The 20835-nt window shown below is 45.9% G+C and overlaps 1 protein-coding gene across 1 annotated transcript in view; it reads right to left on the reverse strand.

Moving 5' to 3' along the window:
• SORCS3 (sortilin related VPS10 domain containing receptor 3) overlaps nt 1-20835 on the reverse strand; it is a 481141-nt gene that overhangs the window by 239770 nt on the left and 220536 nt on the right. Inside the window, exon 3 of the mRNA XM_073354429.1 lies at nt 1272-1371. Within this exon, the coding sequence (XP_073210530.1) occupies nt 1272-1371 (100 nt within the window). The remainder of the gene's footprint in view (nt 1-1271; nt 1372-20835) is intronic.

Raw genomic sequence — 20835 nt, forward strand, 5'->3', positions numbered from 1 at the left:
AGTCTCTTAATGAGGCCGGTTGTCATTTTTCTGACTTGCCTTTGGACTCTCAAGAACCTACTCCTCCGAGGACAACAAATGGGACCTTGTGGGGGCAAGCAGCGATAAAAATCTATCCAGCAAAACGCAACCAACTTTATCCCATTTCACTCAGAACATTGACCAGGTGAAGACAATTTTCAGGAGAATTCAGCCTCTGCTTTGGAAAAAAATTAAAAAGCTGCCATATACATATCGGTACGGTAGTTCTGGCTGATTGCTATAGAAATGTGCCTGCCATAAAGATTCCAGACAGAGAAATAAACATCAGTCCTGAAACCTCTGTGGCCTGACCAGTGATGGAAAAACAATAGTAAATAATAATAACAACAAAATACAACTCTGGAAAGCTATAGAGAGAGACATGATCAAATGTAATAGTCTCCGAGCCTGCCTAACGTGCAGTACAGATACAAGCATTTAGCTAGAGCAATCTTGGTCTGACTTCCAGGGGCAGCTAAAAGTGCCAAAGCTCTGCTAGCTCCTTGAACCACCACAACGACGACTTCAAATCAAAAAGCACCCAGCCGTCACTCTCGTCACTCTCGGTCTGTGTTCTGTGAGTCAGCTGCAGTTCTAATTGCATCACGTGGGAAGCCTGGGCAGAGGGCTTGAAAGCGATGACATCGTGTTCTCTCCCACAAGTTCCACCCAAACCTTAGGTCCTGGCCCCCAGCCCCACACGCACGCATATCAGCCCTCTGACGTGACGTAACCAGCCGCAGGTGTCAGTTACATCGTTTCCTCCAACTCTTTTTGCTAAATTAAGGAAACATAAAAGGAAGCAGCATCCAATGCAAGGAAGGGATGTCTTTTACCTGGTGTTTCCAATACTAAGTGGCTGATTATAAGGCAAGGAGAGGTGTATTAGTTGAAATCAGCAGAGGCAAGGGTCTCACAAACATGTGTGTGAATTCAGCTTATTTGGAGGTAGAACAATCAGCAACAAGTGAATTTATCTCCCTTATTTCTCTAACAACAGACTAGACACTTTCTGCGTGAGATTAAAGGCTTGATTCTGCTGTGTAAATCAAGAGTAATTCCACTGAACTTCACGGAGTTACACCAGTGTAAATAAGGCCAGATTCACGTCCTTGAGTGTATGGCTGGATTTTGCTGGATTTTGGCTGGATTTACGGCTGGCTTTTGCTTTAGGATCAGAATTCTTTTTAAAATGAAGAGAGCATGGTAATTTTGTTTCTATGGCTACCAGATCAACGGCTCTCCCTTACCTTCCTCTTGTTCGTAGGACTCACATAAAGGTAGCTCAGCACAGTCTTCAGGCCCACTTTGTCATTTAGCTTTTCATAGGTAGTGCCATAGTCCGTGGACCTGCAGGGAAGAAGAGACAAGAAGAAAACATAAGGTTATTCAAATGTCGAGGAGGAAAATTAGCAAATGAACAGATGCCTGAGGCTGCAGCCTGCACATTCTTGTTCTTAAACCTGAGGTTTCATGTTTCATTCCAGGGGGAGGATGGACAGGAGAGGAGAAAGTCCTTGAGCCCTTTGGGACAGAGACTGTGTCTACATCTGCTTCCCATTCTGCATTGAGAATCACACAGGCAAACCTCTGTGCCCAGGCAGAGCCCCACTGATTCCGGTGCACCCAGGTGGTTTTCAATGGAGGACCAGGACTGTTTGTAGGTTCCTAAGCATTTAATGATACCCTGATCCCATGCAGCACCCCAGGCACTCCTGTATGGCATGTATTTAAAACAAATAGAACAGATGAGTCCACTGGAGAAACCTTGACCACGTTTTTTTTTTTCTCCCAAGAGATTGGGATCAAAATCCATATCCAAACTGTAGCAATTGAGCTCATGTCTAAATCAAATGTATCCATACTGCCAGTTCTAAAACTCTGTTACCCCCGTGCTAATCTGTGCCAGGTGTTTTATTTTTTCTGTGTTAGGTAGAGAGATTCAGGCAGATCCCACAAGAGACAGCAGATGATCTGGGGGCGACGCTGCCCGTTCGTGACTGGCAAAAAGCACTGTTTCCTTCACTGCAGCTTTCTCCTCCTCCTCTCTGGGGGCATTTGGAATCGTTTCCCCTTCTTTGTTGCTTCTCTGTGTTTTCACCCCACCCCACCCCCGCCCCAAACCAATGTCCATGTAGTCTGCTATCCTCTCTCCAACAGCGACCAATGCCAGATGCTTCAAGGGAAGATGTAAAATCCTCACTATGCACCTAACTGTTTAACAGTAATGGCTTGGGGAGAAATTGCCTCCTGACCCTTTATGGTGATCACTGCTCAGTTTATGCCCTGAAGCATGAGGATTTGTGGCCTTGGGATGTTCTCCTGTCCCTTTCCTCCCCCTTCTTCCCCTTCATCCTCCTCATTATACATTTGAATAGAAAATATTTAGGAACTGTAGTGGGGCGGCTACCCCAGTCCCGCAGAACAGGGGTTGAAAGTAGCCCCGGAGAGGGATGCGGCTGGAAAAAAAAGAGTGAAAGGCTAGGCTGATTGGGGAAGCAGCCACAGCTGGGGCCACACCCAATCAGGGCCCAGCTGGCCTGATAAGAGGGCTGGGGGCCAGGAGCTGAGGGAGTCTCACCTGGGAGCAAGGTACCCGAGGCAGAGCAGTGCTGGGGAAGGGCAAAGGGAGCTGGGGCGCTCCAGCCTGGTAAACCCCCAGGCTGCAGGCCTTGTTGAAGGCCTACAAAAGGTACAGGGGCTGCAAAGGCAGCAGGTCTGACCCCTTGCCAATGATGAGCGGCCATTATCAACTGAATTTTGCCCCAGTGAGAGGGGGCTAGATGACGACTGGCAGTAGCCACTGAGGCGAGGTGGAGATAGAGGGTTGGGGGTTCCCCTGGGAGGGGAGACCCAGAGCGAGGGGGTACTGCAGGAGCAGAACCCTGAGGTAAAGGGCACTGGGGTCCGGGAGGGGCCAGCAGCAGGCAAGACACTGGCCTGCAGAGGGCGCTCAGTACACTGGAAAAGAGCTAATTCCCAGACGACCAGGAGGAGGCGCCACACCGGTGAGTCTTTGCTTTGCTACAGGAATGCCATGCACTTGCTGGATGTACGCTCCCTCTGATACCAGCTGTAACATAGGTGTTCGTTGTCATGGTTTTAGTGTCACTGGTTTTGAAGTGTCAGGGGGGTGCTGTGATCAGTACTCTGATCCCTAAGCATCTGCTGCAGGAATTGGCCATGCACCTCTCCCAATGCCAAAGTGAACAGCATTGCTCCCCTAAAGGGTATAATAGAGCTGCTACAGATTCCCCCCCAACTGGCTGTGGAGTCTGATTCCACAGTCTGTCCTCAGCCTGCCTTTTTTACTGCTTCACTGTGGATAATACACCCCAGCATCTCATAGAAAGAGTCCAGTGTTGGTGTTCATAGAATATCAGGGTTGGACGGGACCTCAGGAGGTCATCCAGTCCAACCCCCTGCTCAAAGCAGGACCGATCCCCGATTAAATCATCCCAGCCAGGGCTTTGTCAAGCCTGACCTTAAAAACCTCTAAGGAAGAAGACTCTACCACCTCCCTAGGTAATGTATTCCAGTGTTTCACCACCCTCCTAGTGAAAAAGTTTTTCCTAATATCCAACCTAAATCTCCCCCACTGCAACTTGAGACCATTACTCCTTGTCCTGTCATCCACTACCACTGAGAATAGTCTAGATCCATCCTCTTTGGAACCACCTTTCAGGTAGTTGAAAGCACATGTTGTCCACTGCAAAGCATCAAAACAGGATGTCTGGGGCCAGACTCCAAAATAAATCGATGGTGGAATCCATAAGGTGGGAAGCCCAGTTACAGCCCCATTGGTAACAATGACATCTCATCATGCCTTTGTTTCCAATTTTTGCAGTTGGTCCCATCTTAAAATGAGCTAAACCAACCCTCATAACTTGAACACCCACAGCTCATGGGATGTTTGGAAGTTTAATCAGATTCCAGTTTGTATGGCTTGAGCTCACCTGTACTAAATCTACCAAGATATCACTACCCAGATCATCACCGAAGTAGCTGACTGACTTCTCTCTCCCAGCAAAGGTTGAAACTAAAGGAGTCTGATGGATAAAACTAAATAATCCAAGAGCAATTAGTTGAGCTGTATGGGGCACCCAGTACATGCACATTCACTGGGTCAGGAATCTTCACCCTATGCTAAAGCTTTGTAATGGGAATAGGATGAACACTGATGTATCTCTTTGGTCTAGCCCCCGCCAGCAGGGCTGAAGCTCTGAACAAGCCAGATCCATAATTATGAAAGGGAAATATACAATATCTCATGTAGTGGAAACCTGACGATGGAAGAAATTACTATTTGCATTCTATTTGAACACTGATTGAAAATAGTGGTTTAATATTCCCACAGGGCCAGTTTGGTTTTGTTCCCATCGTGACTTGCAGGTCTCCCAAAACGCTTTGCACTTGTAAAGATGTCCTAATGACCCTTTTTCATTTCCCCAGTATCAGTCACTTGACTTGCCCTTTCAAAGAATAGATAGAAAGTATTACTCTCTCCCCCCCTTGTCCCAGCTTGTCCTCCCTTGCCCATTTGCCCCTCCTTGCCCAGAGCTGATTAAAAAAAAAAAAAAAAAAAAAAGCAACAAGCTACAAGCCAAAAACTAGCCAACAAGCAACCCACAAGCCAATTAAGCCAAACACAAACCCAATTTCTGCATTTTTCCCCAAGGGTTTGGCATGTCTGCTCAGAACACTTCATGATCAGTTTGCACTGCCGTGGCCAGTTTATCCACTCGCAACACAATGCTGTTGGGGAGAGCACCAGCGACAAAGCAAAATGGTGCCGGAGGTAAGAGAGAAGACGGACAACCAGGCCCTCGCACATGTGCATGCTACAGTTCAGGTTGGGATATGCTACCAAAGCAGAGCTTTATATAACCTCCAGAGAGGGAAAGGCCGGGGTCTCCATGGAGTCCATTTGGCTCTGATTAACCTATTTTATATGGAAGATGCTCAGATACTATGACGACGAGCAGCAGTACAAAACCCTAAGACAGACAGACTGATCTGTGGGGAGCAGCTGTCATTGTCATATAAGGATGGGGAGGGGAGCCTGACGAGAACAAAGGTCAACCTCCATTTTGGAAGATGGAGTCTGGCCTGCAAGGGGCAGTATTGGCTGCAAGCTCCAACAGGCTCTTATTGCTGTATTATGGGAAGCCGACATAAAAATAAGTGACTTGTTCAATACAAGCCCTTGTGTTGCTTTAGCGTGTAACCCCTTGGGGTTTAGAGAGCATGGCCCCTTTAAATCTTTTTCCTAGGGGGGAGAGGGAGCAGTGAGGGAAAGGAGGGAAACTTGGGGGTGTGGGTCTGGAGCCCGGGGAGAGAAGGGCAGCAGCAGGGCGGCCCTGGACAAAGTGAAGGAGAGAGAACCTGCCTGAAGCCTGGGAAGGACATGGCGGCCGATCGGGGAAACCCCAGGACAGGAGGCAGCAGGAGCACTGTGCCAGGGAGGAATCGCCCGAGAAGGACAGGCCGGAGCTGGACCCAGTATCACTGCTGCCCAGAGCTGCATGGGGCTGTCAGTACTGGGGCTTGTGCCTCTGCATTGGGAATAAGGAGGGAGGCTGTAGCTAGTTAAGTGGGGAGGTTGTCTCTCTCTGGCTTTGCAGAGAGCGGCAGAATAGGGTTTGTTGGGGAAAGTTCACTGGCGCCGAAGACAACCAGGAGCACCCAAGACTCAGCACTGGACTGGAACTTTGCTCAGGACTCCTGAACTCTGTGTGCAGACACATTGCTCAGTCTCTGCCCTTTCAGACTGTTCTACCACTGGGCCTGTGGGGCCTTGGTTTGATGCAACCCTGTTCTACTGCTCCCCCTCCATTTCCCCTTGTTGTTTTCTCCTCTCATCCCTCTGTAAATAAATATCTCCCTTTATTATATCCATGATACTTTTCCTGTGGGTGGGTGTGTCCACTCTGGGGGCGTTGGAACAGGTGCCCCTGGGGTGGAGGGAATTTTTCCTGCTGCATTCCTGCGCGCGCCGTCTCTTGACCAGAGCTGCCTGCAGAGCAGACTCCATCTTGGCCACGAGGGTGCTAAAGTTACAAATGCAAAGCACAGTGTGTCCATTCACCCTTGTATACACCATGCCCTATGCCACCTGTCTAGCTGAAGCAAATTACATTGAAGGAAGAATATTGACTGCTTTCAAGGGACGACGATTGCATTGATCCAGTCCAAGAGAGGCATATGATCCCTCTATTCAAATCAATCAAAGCTTTCCTTGAAGCTACAGGGGCACTGAAACTACTTTACTCCCCCTGGAAAAAGCAGATTTATAAGGTAAGTCACTTATTTGGAGCTTGTGGATTCTCCTGTAACCACATGGTAGTCAAAATGCAAGAGAGAGAAAATTACTGGCTTGATTCAACTGCCCTGACAAGCTATTAAGCATTTAAACCATGATGCACCTGCTCCCAAACTGTGTTAGAGCAGGGCTTGTGGACCTAACATGGAATGAGAAAGTTCCCTCTGGCAAACCCCGTCATAACTCAGTGTAACAAGCACCTAAGGAAATCAATCCAATTCCCACATTTATAGGAGCCTGGGCTTCCTCACAAACCCTACAGACAAATGGGCCTGAGCCAGCACCTTCTAATATTGCAATAACAAGCACTCATCCTGGGGAAATGAAATGGAGGTGGGGAGAGAATATTAGAGCAGACAATGACCCACCTGGGACAGCCAGGAAGGAGCCGTGTGATATGAGCCTGTCTTCAGAAAGGACACGGTTACGCCAGCTGACTCTTGTCAGCAGAGCTGTCCCAGCAGCTGGGTCTCCCAGCAGCTGGGTCTCCCACCCCACCCCGCCCCGCCTATGCTCTGGCAGGGAGAGAAAAGGAAAACAGAGGGGTTTCATTTGTTTGCATCTTGAACCATTCGGCGGAGGAAACCGGCTATAAAATATGGATCAGCCCCTTGGGGATGGATGAGTTACAAACACTGTGACTTGTTTAGCTGGGCGTGTGCGTGTGTCTGAGTCTCTCCGTAAACAGAGGCCTTCTCTCTCCCTCGGGGTGAGTCACAGTGTACTTGTGCATTTTCTGTCTCCCATTCCCTTACTGTCCCCTCTGAATGTGCCTCTGTCTCTGTCTGAAATGAAGGAATGTCTGGGGCCATGGTGAAATGTGGAACGATCCCTGCAGAGCTTGACTCCAACACTCGGGGATAGCCCCAGTTCGCCCATCGGGGGCCGTGCAATCCCTGTAGCTACACCAGCATGGCCCTCGAAGCACAGAGAAGAACAGGAGCAATGCAAACCCTGCTGTCTCTTGTCTATATGCAGGGATCAGCAATGGTTTGCACCCATTGCCAGCCTTCAGTGGCTAAATCGGGGTTACACCAGAGCATAGTCCAGGCCTTAATTTCAGAGAACATGAGGGATGGAAACGCTGGCTCCAGACTTACAAGTCATAGAAACCCTCTGTGAGAGTCACCAGCTTCCCATCCAGTTGGGGAGGCTGAGACGCTGAGGGCTGCATGTAAACTTGTGCATTTAAAATGAAGAGTAAATGCGCAGAACCTGGTGCTTTAGACAGCTGACCCACTGCCCCATTTCACAATGCTGCTTGTTCCCACCAGCCCTTGTATGTCCCTCCTGCTCTCTCTCACAGTGGCTGTGGGCTATTGGCACTCTACTTGTCCTACCCTGGTGATATTTCCCCCTGCACTGCTTAAGACTCACTTGGGATTGGAGAGGTGCATATTCCTCGTGCTGCTCCACTGCCCAGAGGTGAATTTCACCCTGCTCAAGCCCTCTGGGTCACTGTTACTGCAGGGGAGAGAATTTGTTCAATGTCCCAATCAATGCTCTGTGACTTGGCAGTCAATAGGACCCAGGCCACTTTGGATTGTGGAGTGCAATGGTTCACTCTGCTTCGTCCTTGATGCCGCTTGGTTTGTTCCTCTGATGTTCCAGTGTGTCCTGTGATGTGCTGCTGAGCATCCCTATGCAGGTGGCATGCAAATTAGGGGAGTGGTAAATATTCAAGAGAACATATCACTGATTCAGGGCAGTCTGGATCGCTAGGTAAACTGGGCACAAGCAAACCCTTTTAATACAGCTAATTGTAAATTTATACATCTAGGAATAAAGAATGCAGGCCATACTTATGGGATGGAGGACTCTATCCTGGGAAAGAGGTGACTCTGAAAAAGATTTGGGGTTGTGGTGGATTATCAGCTGAACATGAGCTCCCAATGTGGCCAGAAGAGTTAATGCCATCCTAGGATGACCAAACAGGGGAATCTCAAGTATGAGAAGAGAGGTTATTTTACCTCTGTATTTGGCACTCATTTGACCGTTGCTGGAATCCTGTGTCCAGTTCTGATGCCCACAATTCAAGAAGGATGTTGATAAATTGGAGAGGTCAGAGAAGAACCAAAAGAATGATTAAAGTTTTAGAAAACATGTCTTACTGTCCTAGATTCAAAGAGCTCAATCTATTTACCTTAACAAAGACAGGGCACAGTCTACCAGTATCTACAAGGGGAACAAATACTTAATAATGGGCTCTTCAGTCTAGCGGAAAAATCTAAACACGATCCATTGGCTGGAAGTTGAAGCTAGACAATTTCAGACTGGAAATAAGGCGTAAATTTTTAACAGCTAGAGTAATGAACTATTGGAACAGTTTACCAAGGGCTGTGGTGGATTCTCCATCACTGACATTTTAAAATCAAGATTGGGTGGTTTTCTAAAAGATCTGCTCTAGGAATTATCTTGGGGAAGTTCTATGGCCTGACAGGAAGTCAGACTAGATGATTCCAATGGTCCCTTATGGCCTTGGAAACTATGAATCCCCCGGAACCACGGGGACCTGGGAGTTCTTTTCCCCACTTCAACATATCAAGGATGCCACATGTTGCCTCTCCTCCTTCTGTTGGATGACTTCTTGGATGACCCAGTCATGTGTAATGGGAGCTTTTTCAGCCCTTAGCTGCAGCAGGTACATGGAGCCAACTCCTTAGCAGGGAGAGCTTTCCCCCAAAGCATTTTAGCTAAATAGGTGTTATTCGGAAAAAAAAATCAGTGAGTCGAACTGTCTGAATAAAACCCATTTCCCTCTCGATTCATCCGGTTTCACTTCCTTGGTATCTCAGATATCACAATTCTACCAGTTCTCACAATACTTTCCAGGGTGGGCAAGACCTGAATTTCTAATGTCAAAAACCAAACAGGTCACCTTTAAGTCTTTTGGTGAGCTCTTATTTGTCCTCAATGCCATTGATTTAAAATTTTTCACTTTAATGTGCATGGTCTCCAACCAAAACCCTGCAACAATTTCCTCCCAAGCAACTGGTTCATGATACCAAAGCAATTTTTTTCCCTTAATGACAGCTTCAATCACCAAAGGTTTGCAAGATTTGAAGATGACCTCTGCTGATAAGCTTCAATTTATACAGTGCAGCGGAGATCGGTAAGGCAAAACTGGCTGTCATTGTGTATTAGTCATTATGATTCACAGTTCAAACTGAAGAAGATATGAGCCGTCTGGGAGCACTGGGTTTTTGTTTTGTTCTGGGGGGTTTTTTTTGACAGCAAAGGTATCCTCTGTGCTCCTTCAGTCTGTATCTTTGCAAGGAGACTAGATGGCTCATGGGATTGGCAATAGGTTACAGAGCCTTCTACCACTAGGCTAATGATTAAAGCCGTACCACAAGCTAGCAGTGACCAAAATTTGTTCTGTTTGATGGTTCTTCGGGGTTGGTTGTGACAACTAGGCCGATGAATTTACCTGAACTGCAAACTCAACTGTATTATCCTGATGCTTAGAGGTGACCTGACGAGAATGGGGCAGAGAGAGAAACCCAGATAACCTCACCCCTCACCACCCCCCCGGCTCCACATGAGTCCCAGACTCCATCTGGAAAGACAGTTATTACCGTCTTTGGTACCATCTAAGAGACCATCAAACAAGGGGGCTTTTCCTAATGTAAGCAGTGTCAGGATGAGCTCCACCCTGACATCTGGTGGTGAGGTGTGGCAAGTTGTGGAAAAGAACTTCAGGGGCCGATCTCATTTGCATAGGCACACCCACCCCACCTATCATGAGGCCATGGCTGCCCAAATGGTCACTTTGGCTGCTGTGGGATCCCCACTGTCTCTGTTATTGGGGCAGGAAGAATAACTTGCTATTACCCTGATTATGGGAACTGTGCTTGGAACTGTACGTGGCCTTTTGTTATGATGGAGGGATTCACCATCAACTAAGTAGCACTCGCTAGGCAAGGGTCATGGGTTCCAAAACTCTGTGAATTAAGAGAGGCTGGGGACAAGTATTAATACTTGGTGGCATGGGCCCCTGGGTGAGGGCCTTACATGCTAATTGCACTTCCTCCTCTCTCCACTGTAGAATATCAAGAGCTAATTTTGATTCTATTAGGAGTCTAGTTACAGGCTGCTGAGCTCACTTTGGGCTAATGGTGCACCAGCACTGAGGCTTCCCTACTACAAGCTGAATTCACCAAAGAGCTGAACTGACTAAGAGCTGAAATCACTGAGCGTTGTGTTAAGTAGCGGGGGAGCCTGAAGATCTATTGTGGAGCAGTTTGCAGGACGGCCGGAGTGCCTTGTGGACAGGCTGGCGGAGCAGTGCGTAGGACGGCGGGAGCTGCTGGTGGGACACGGAGCAGTTTGTGGACCGGCTGGCGGAGCATTTCGTGGGACGGCGGGAGCTGCTTGTGGGCCGTGAAGCGGAGCGGAGCTGAGCGAAGGAGTTCGTGGGGCGGCTGGCAGAGTGGAGCGAAGCGAAGGCCTATGGAGCTGTGGGGCGGTCAGCTTCAGATCATGTAAGGTGCCTCTTACCCCCGTCCCGTCTCCACCCAGGTTGGGAGGTAAAGCTCCGCAGATAAACTTTTGAACTCTGGGGCTGCCCTGACCAGGGACAGAGACTTTTGGGTCATTGGACTTTTGGGATTTTGGGTGATTTGGGGTTGCTGGACTCAAGAACCAAAGGGAAAGGGGCATGCCCCAATTTGCTTGGGGTGGGTTTTTTGCTCATGGGTTGTGTTATGAATCCTGTTGGTGGTGTTTCCCCAACCTAATGCCACATTGTTTCTCTCTGTTATTAAAAGGCTTTTTGCTACACTCAGACTATGTGCTTGCGAGAGGGGAAGTATTGCCTCTTGGAGGCGCCCAGCGGGGGTGGTATATATTTGTCCCAGGTCACTGGGTGGGGGCTCGAGCCGGTTTGCATTGTGTTATTGGAATGGATCCCCTAGATATTGAACCCGGCCCTTGTTGCTGCCAACTCTGACAGGCAGAAGGGTTACACTAATAAGACTGGACTTTAACAATGTTCCCTCTAATTTTTTACATCCATGTGCGGAATGAATTTTGTTATGTGCACCAATGATGTGTGATGGGGGTGGGGCCAAGAGGTTCAGAATGTGGGCAGGGGCACCGGGGGTGAGGGCTCTGGCTGGGATGTGGGCTCCAGGGTGAGGCCAGAGATGCGGGGTTTGGGTTGAGAGAGGGGGCTCAGGGCAAGGGCAGAGGGTTGGGGTGCAGGAGGGTGAGGCCTCTGGCTGGGGGTGCAGGCTCTTGGGTGGGGCCAGGGATGAGGGGTTTGGGGTGTGGGAGGGGGCTTAGGCCTAGTGCAGAGTGTTAATGCTGGACAGTGACAGTGGTATATTAACACCTGTAGCTCATTTATTTCCTCTAAATTAATACAACAGGTCTCCGTGGTCACAATTCTGATCCCATTTGACAACTGTCCACATCACAGTGGGCACTAATTGGCAACCTTAGTTTGATCAAATTGCCAAGAAGTCTGACTCTGAGAAGTTTCAGGGTGGTAGCTGTGTTAGTCTGTATCAGCAAAAACAATGAGGAGTCCTTGTGGCACCTTAGAGACTAACAAATTTATTGGCCAAACCGGATAGTCTCTATGCAAAAGAATAAATGGACACAAATATGACATCAGAAATTATAACATTCAAAAACCAGTAGGAGAACACTTCCATCTCCCTGGTCGCTCAATAACAGACTTAAAAGTGGCAATTCTTCAACAACAAAAAACTTCAAAACAGACTCCAATGAGAAACTGCAGAACTGGAATTAATTTGAAAACTGGACACCATCAAATTAGGTCTGAATAGAGACAGGGAGTGGATGGGTCATTACAAAAACTAATTTCCCCCTACTGTTACTCACACCTTCTTGTCAACTGTTTGAAATGGGCCACCCTCACTACCACTACAAAAGTGATTTTTTTCCTCCCCTGGTATTCTACTGTTAATTGAATTGTCTCGTTAGCACTGACCCCCCACTTGGTAAGGCAACTCCCATCTTTTCATGTACTGTGTTTATATACCTGCTACTGTATTTTCCACTCCATGCATCTGATGAAGTGAGTTTTAGCCCACAAAAGCTTATGCCCAAATACATTTGTTAGTCTCTAAGGTGGCACAAGGACCCCTTGTTGCTTTTGCTGAGAAGTGGTCTCTACAGGCCAGGGTTGAGCAGTGTCGCTTGTACCGCCCTGTGTCTTCTTGTCCTCTGGGAAAATAGGGGACCCTCTGGATAAATCCAGTGATGTGATTATTCAGAACGTCCCTCAGCAATGGGCTGCCTGAATGGCTTTGGACCCACCCTCTGTAAGTGGCTCAGAAGCTGTGCTCAGCTTTGTCCCAGAAAAGGAACTGCAACATTTCCCATGTCCCATCTGAAGCAGAGATGGGCATGAACTGAAAGTCCAGCTCTAAACACATCAGATCTTGAGGAAAGTTTGAATCCTGAGCTGGATCTGAGCTATGAAGCTTCAGCGTGGCCCCAGAAGTAAGGGTGGTTTAACTTTTACAGAAGCTGTTGCTGATGCTTAAGAGAAAACCATGACCGCCTGGAGTCTGTGTATATCCTGCCAGAAGAATATCTCCATGCTTTCATTCATCTGCAGTAGGCCATTATCTGGAAAACGACCCGAGCCAGAGGCAGCAAAGAATACAGGTGACACTCTACTCTTCCTAAGAGTATGATGCTGTTCACTGGTTGTGACCAAAGCAGGAGCTAGAGGAGACATTTTCTCTCCATTCCACTCAGGTTTATCTCTGTGCCACCTACGGTCTACAGAGAAGAGATGGGGATGTCAGAGGAACAAAGTGGTGACAGCTTCCCAAGTGATCTTTTTGGTAGAATTTTGTATGAAGGTATTTTCCTGATGTCCTCCACGTGCTACTTTGAGAAAATAAAGTCATGAAAATAAATACATGCCCTTCCCATCCAAGGTTATCAATCCACTCTACAAACATAAATTAATTAAGCCTCATGCCACCCCTGAGAGGTAGGTGATATTATACACCCATTTTACACCTGGGGAAACTGAGGCACAGAAAGATTAAGAGCTGGATTTTAAAAGATATTTAGGAGCCTAAGGTGAAAGATGAGTGCCTTGTGAGGTTTTTAAAAATGCCTCGGTATGTAACTCCCATTGATCTCAATGCAGGTTAAGCATCTTTCTTCATCTTTAGGTGTGTAAATGCCTTTAAAAATCTGGCCCTAAGTGACTTACCCAAGGTTGCGCTGTGGTAAAGTGAGGCATAGAAACTCAGGTCCCCTGACTCCCAGTGCTGAGTGTTAACACAAGATCGTCCTTTCTTGGAATTTACTGATGCTCTAATGTAGGTAAAGATGTTACACTTAAAATTAGTCTCCATTCCAAGCAATGTGCTGGAAGTGTGCTTGAATGCAAGAGATAAAGATGACCCCACTGCATTATTGTTATTAGAGTAGCACCCAGAGGCCACAGTTGAAATCAGGACTCCATTGTGCTAGGCGCTGTACGCACACATGCTGATAGATTGTCCTTACCTCCAAAGAGTTTACAGTGTAAACAGAGGCAGACAGAAGTGAAGTGATTCTCCTCGCGTCACAAAACAAGTTAGTGACAGAATTTGGATTAGAACTAAGGTCTCCAGAGCCACAGTCCATCACCATATCCACTAGGCCACATTGCCTCTCTGTTCAGAGTATGCTGGCTTTCCACATGAGATAGCCTGGGTTCTAAGCTCCTTTGAACTTCCGCCCCTACAAAAGGCCTGAATGGATTCACCAGGAGGGGGAAAAAATCAGTATGCCCCAGGAAAAACACCTCCAGCCAAGATGGCTACTAAAGAGAGAGCAACTTATTTCCCCTGCATTGTGCAGTAAAGAGCGAGAGAATCTGCCAGGTTATAAAACTGAATTGATCTGAGTGTGTAAAACAAACTGGAAGAAAAGCTGGAGGTGGGGAATGGAAGGTAGAGTGCACAGAAGTTCATGGCAACCACCATGGAAATGGCTCGGTGCATGAGCAGCAGGAATAATGAAAAGACAGAGACAATGGGGTTTTGAAGAGACAAAGGCAAAGGAAGTGTATCACTGGGAAGGTAGGCACCACAAAGGGATGAAATAAATTTGTCACCTTGATATGTTCACAGAGATGAGGACAGAGAACCGATGCTGAGGAGAGAAAGAAATTTCCTCAAGAGTGAAGGGGAGCAGAAGAGGAGGAAATATGGGAAGAAAATCTGAGGCTCACACTCCAACACAGCCGAGTAGGAAACTAGAGCATTTCGGACAAGCCCAGGGGCAGTGCTCGCTTCCCTCACTCTTCTCCCAATGGACAATCAGAGTAGTAAGGTTTCAGAGTAGCAGCCGTGTTAGTCTGTATCCGCAAAAAGAAAAGGAGGACTTGTGGCACCTTAGAGACTAACCAATTTATTTGAGCATAAGCTTTTGTGAGCTACAGCTCACTTCATCAGATGCACGCAGTGGAAAATACAGTGGGGAGATTTTATATACACAAAGAACATGAAACAATGGGTGTTACTAGACACACTGTAACAAGAGTGATCAGGTCAGGTGAGCTATTACCAGCAGGAGGGCGGGGGGGAAAAAAACGTTTTGTAGTGATAATCAAGGGTGGGCCATTTCCAGCAGTTGACAAGAACGTGTGAGGAACAATGGAGGTGGGGGGGAATAAACATGGGGAAATAGTTTTACTTTGTGTAATGACACATCCACTCCCAGTCTTTATTCAAGCCTAAGTTAATTGTATCCAGTTTGCAAATGAATTCCAATTCAGCAGTCTCTCGTTGGAGTCTGTTTTTGAAGTTTTTTCATTGAAGAATTGCCACTTTTAGGTCTGTAATCGAGTGACCAGAGAGATTGAAGTGTTCTCCGACTAGTTTTTGAATGTAGTAAGAGCAACCCGGGGCCCAATGTTAGAGCAAAAGAGATTTGGCTTTGGCTTCTCTGCTGAGCCTGCTGGGTAGCACATTTGGCATAGAGAGGCTGCTCGATTAGGAGTTGGACTGAGACCTTATCCTCACTGGGCATTTGCCCCATGGCAGCCATTGGTGACCGGCTGCAAATCCCTAGTGTGGCCATGCAAGGCTGCCCCATGCATCAGTGGAGCTTACACCTTCCCTGAAACTTCTGCATGCTGCAGCTGTGCTCTCTTCTGGCGGTCTGCTCTGACTACACTGGGGCTTTGAGCCTGTCAACCCCATGGAAAAGAATAGCCAGACTGGGTCAGACCAATGGTCCATCTAGCCCAGTATCCTGTCTTCCAACCTGTGGCCTGAGCCAGGTGCTTCAGAGCGAATGAACAGAACAGATAATCATCAAGTGATCCATCCCCAATGGCTGTAATCAGTGCAAATTCTCACTCAGACAACACAGGAGACATCCGCTCATTTCCCACTAGCCACAGAAACACTGCTGGATGGTAATGACTGTCATTCTCTACAGACTGGTGGCATGGGGTATTTGAACCAAAGACCTAGAGTTAAGAAGTTCCAAATCCTATTGCTATTATGGTAGGATCCTTTCCTCCGTTTCTTCTGGCCAATATTATTACTCAGATATGAACGACGACAGTTCATCATTATTCACTCCCTGTCTATTTGGTTTTAAAAGTTTGATATGTTTATGCTCCTTGCAATTCAGATGTGTTTTAATTTTTGAGGGCATGTGTTGCGCATCCTTGGGAAGACAGCATTAGTGATTTGATTCCAAACACACTATTGATTTCAGCACATAAGTGACATGATGGCACACTAAGGATATTTGTTCTAGAGGATGCTTTATAATTGAATAATCCTGCAGCATAAAAGGAAACTTTCATGACAACCATCTATTAATTAATCAGATATTAATTAGGTAATTAATTAGAAGCATTGTCCCTCCAAGGGCTTTTTCCCCTCTTTTTATCACTACTGTATTTTTGAAAATGCTGCTCTAACTATTCCCTTAGCTAATTTATCATTTAAATCTGAAATATTTTGGCGTGAGAGAATTGCTTTAAATGTGGTCATGGAAGGAGACTCCATTGTAGCACCAATGAAAGACCATCAGATAAAGGGTATCTAAATCCAAATTCCCTGAAAGTGGGGCTGAGAAAGGAGGGACAGGGGCATAGCGATAGGCACAACCTCAGGCATTCTGTAGGTTCAGAGCTGAGAAATTGCAAGATAAGGAAATTTAGTGCTGGTGAAACATGATTCAGTCACCACCCTAGAAGCTAGAGATCTCCATTTATCCCCAGGACAGGTAGAGTCCAAGCAACAGCAGTGCAAGCTGCCCTGACAATGTGCTACAGACCTAGAGAGATCACCAGCTAGAGAAGTTTCAGAGGAACAGCCGTGTTAGTCTGTATTCGCAAAAAGAAAAGGAGTACTTGTGGCACCTTAGAGACTAACCAATTTATTTGAGCATGAGCTTTCGTGAGCTACAGCTCACTTCATCTGATGAAGTGAGCTGTAGCTCACGAAAGCTCATGCTCAAATAAATTGGTTAGTCTCTAAGGTGCCACAAGTACTCCTTTTCTTTCAGCTAGAGAAGATAGTTCATTCAAACTTTGGCTTCCCTGCAGAGGCTGCTAATGGGTGTCAATTACTTCCACTGCTGAAGTAGCTTTGGTGAGGAGGACGCTAGGGACTTGTACCATGTGACTGTGGCTCACTGGGCATACAACTTGGACCTGAGTTTCTTCTAGGTGGCGTTGAGCTCCCTCTGCTGATCTCAATACCATGGAGACAGGAACATTAGAAATACCTGGCATTAGATGAGGTTAGGTTCCAGGATGAGGGGAGGGTGAGGTATTCTGTCACCCAAGTTTTTGATGCTCATCAGCAAACTGACACGGACATACGTATCACAGACTTTAGGCAAGTCTGTTCATCTCTCTGTACCTCAGTTCCCCATCTATAAAATGGGGATCATAATCCTTCCTTTGACTATTTTATCTATTTAGATTATTAGCTTTCTGGGGCAGGGACCCTCTTTTACTCCATTTATGTATATCTCCTAGCACAACTAGGCCCTGATCTCAGTTGGGGCCTCTATGTGCCACTGTATTCCAACAAACAATAAAGACCCAGATTGCCAGTTGATTTAAGTCAGAGTAGCTCCACCGAATTCAAGGGAATGGCACCAGTGAACCTATTGCAATTTACGCCAGCAGAGTTTCTGTCCCATTACACCCTGGGGCAACACGCGTTTGCAGAGAGTCCTACGTTCACAAGGGACTGTCCGGACTTTGTGAACGTTCTGAAACACATATAACACTTTGCAGAAGTTTAAGCCTACAAGTGAAGGAGGAGGCCCAACTTTTGAATCTGGAGCTGTGAACACCCATAGATGCATCCCAGGCCAGTGTAGCCCCAAGCAGGGTGCAATTCATAAATTTTCCACACAATGTTTTCCCAGTGAAACAGAGTCTCTGGCAAAAGACCTGTCTTGGTACGAAAAAACGTATGTATAAAATTGGCCCGTCTCTGAATCCCTCAGAGTCACCAGTTGCAATTACTGCTGAAGAGCATGTGTCCATTTATCCTGTCATGGAAGCTTGGGGCCCAGTGTGTCTATCTACCCCACCATGGGAGTTTGAGGCAGAGCTATCTCAGACTGAATTTCCCTCTTGTAAAGCTTTCCCTGTCATCTTTCACGCACAGCACTCGGAGACTCATCTAACACAAAATGCCTCGTCCGGGAGAATAAACTTGTTGGATTTTTTTTCCCCAGACAGAAGATCAATAAGTGGGAACAGCTTGAAAAGTCAATCAGGCTCGGGAGGGTCCCCAAGGAGACAGCTGGAGACTTGTCATTGTAATGAAGGAATCACAAGAGGCACATAAGGATATGTAAGAGCCTTTCCCTGCTCATTAGGGAGGGAAGCCGAGGCTTAGTAGCACCAAGACAGGAAATGCTAGACAGGAACAGCCTGATATCCTATCTCCAGCAGTGGTCAATTCTGGGTACTGGAGGGGATGGTTTAAAACTCCCAGAATTGAATTAACGACAATGCTGCACTATGGGGAGAAATGACTCCCTGTCACTCTCTGAAGCATGAGGACCGATAACCCAGGATTTTTTTAGGCTAGCTAGTGTATCTACAAACAATTCCTCTTCTTAGTCATGCCCGAGCTCAGCCGAAGCAGGATCAATCTTCTTGGGGACAGACTGGTTAGAATAGTCAGGAGGGAGTTAAACTAATAACACAAGGGGAGGCAAAAAGAGGGAAGATATGAGCACTCAGCACAAAACTGAGATGCCAAGAACAAAATTAATCAAGGAACCAAAGGACATGAAAAGAAGAAATTCTTTAACTGCCTATACACAATTCTAGGAGCGTGGGTAAAAAACAAGAGGAGTTGAAATTGCTCATTATGAGCATGAATTTGATCGAGTTGGTATTACTGAAACCTGGGACGACATGATTCCTGTGACTGGAATTTTAAAATCAATGGTTATAACCCATTTAAGAAGGCTCAAGTGGGTAAAAGAGGTGGCACTCTATGTCAAAAATTACCTCTTTCTGAGCCTCAGACAATTCAGAAGAAAGTGATCTGGAATGCCTGCAGATCCATGTCCTAACAGATAAAGTGCAAGATGGGGTATTAGTTGGGGTCTGCTACAGATCACCAACGCCAGGGAAGAGCCACAATCCCACAACTGAGGAAAAAGGCCATATTGGTTAAAAAAAAACAACCCTGACCTGGTTTAGAGGGGAAGTGAAGGCAGCTATAACAAATTAATTAATTAATTAATTAATTAAATGGAAGAAAAGGGATGTTGATAGTAATATCTATACATCAAAAGCTAGCGATTGAAGAAAACTGATAAGTGAAGCAAAGGGACACAGGGAAAAATCTATGGCCAGCAGAGGTAAGGAAAAGAAGATTTTTTTAAAGTATATTAGGAACAAAAAGATTCCATTACTAGATGGAAACTGTAGCATTATCAGTAATAATGAAGAAAAGGTAGATACGTTTAATAAATATTTCTGTTCTGTATCTGGGAAAAAACAGATGATGTAGTAATATCATATGATATTTTTTTTTCCATTTCAGCTCAGGAGGATGTTAAACAGAAGCTACTAGAATTAGAAATTAAATGAGCAGGTTTAGATAACCTGCATCCAAAAGTTTTAAAAGCATAGGCTATGGAGCTCGCAGTACCATTAATGGTATTTTCAATAAGTCTTGGAACACGGAAGTTCCAGAAGACCGGAAGAAAGCTAATGTTGTGCCAATATTTAAAAAGAGTAAACGGGGTGACTTATAGGCCTGTCAGTCTGACACAGATCCCAGGCAAGATAATGGAGTAACTAATCTGGGACTTGATTAATAAATAATTAAATGAGTGTACTATAATCAATACCAGTCAATATGGGTTTATGGAAAATAGATCCTATCAAACTAACTTAATATCTTTTTTGATGTTATGGCAAGTTTGGTTGATAGAGGTCATCGTGTTGGTGTAATATACTTAAACTTCTGTAAGGCATTTGACTTGGTATTGGAAGACATTTTGATTAAAAAACTAGAAAAATATAAAATTAACACAGCACACCTTAAATGGGTTAAAAGGTGGCTAACTGATAGGTCTCAGAATTTAACTGTCAGTGGGGAATCATCATTACAGGTGGGTTTCTAGTGGGGTCCACAGGGATCTGTTCTTAGCCTTATGCTATTTATCAATGAGCTGGAAAAAACAAAGTCATCACTGATGAAGTTTGCAGATGACACAAAAATTGGGGGAGTGGTAAATAATGAAGAGCACAGGTCACTGATTCATAGCTCTCTGGATTGCTTGGTAAGCTGGAATCAAGCAAAGAATATGTGTGGTAATACGGCTAACTGTAAATCTAGGAAGAAAGAATGTAGGGTATACTTACACAATGGAGGACACTATGATTCTGAAAAAGATTTGGTGGGGCGTGATGGATAATCATCTGAACATGAGCTCCCAGTGTGGTGCTGTGGCTAAAAAGGCTAATGTGATCCTTTAATAATAGGGGAATCTCAATTAGGAGTAGAGAGGTTATTTTACCTCTGTATTTGGCACAGGTGCGACCACTGCTGGAATCCTGTATCCCGTTCTGGTGTCCACAATTCAAAAAGGATGTTGATAAAGTGAACAAGAGAAGAGTCACAGAAGAGTCACGAGAATGATTAAAGGATTAGAAAATGTGATGTATAGTGATAAGCTAAATAGACTGAGCTCTTTGAGTCTAACAAAGCGAAGGTAAATGGGTTACTTTAATACAGTCTATAGGTATCTATATGGGAAACAAATATTTAATACTGGGCTCTTCAATCTTGCCGACAAAAGTCTAACACGATCCAATGGCTGAAAGCTGAAGCTAGACAGATTTAGACTAGAAATAAGGTGTAATTTTTTAGAGGGAGTGTAATTAACCATTGGAACAATTTACCAGAGGTCATGCTGGATTCTCCATCACTGACCATTTAAAATCAAGATTGGATGTTTTTGAAAAGATCTGCTGTAGGAATTATTTTGGAAATTCTATG

This window comes from Lepidochelys kempii, chromosome 7 (genome assembly GCF_965140265.1).
Source record: "Lepidochelys kempii isolate rLepKem1 chromosome 7, rLepKem1.hap2, whole genome shotgun sequence".
NCBI lineage: Eukaryota > Metazoa > Chordata > Testudines > Cheloniidae > Lepidochelys > Lepidochelys kempii.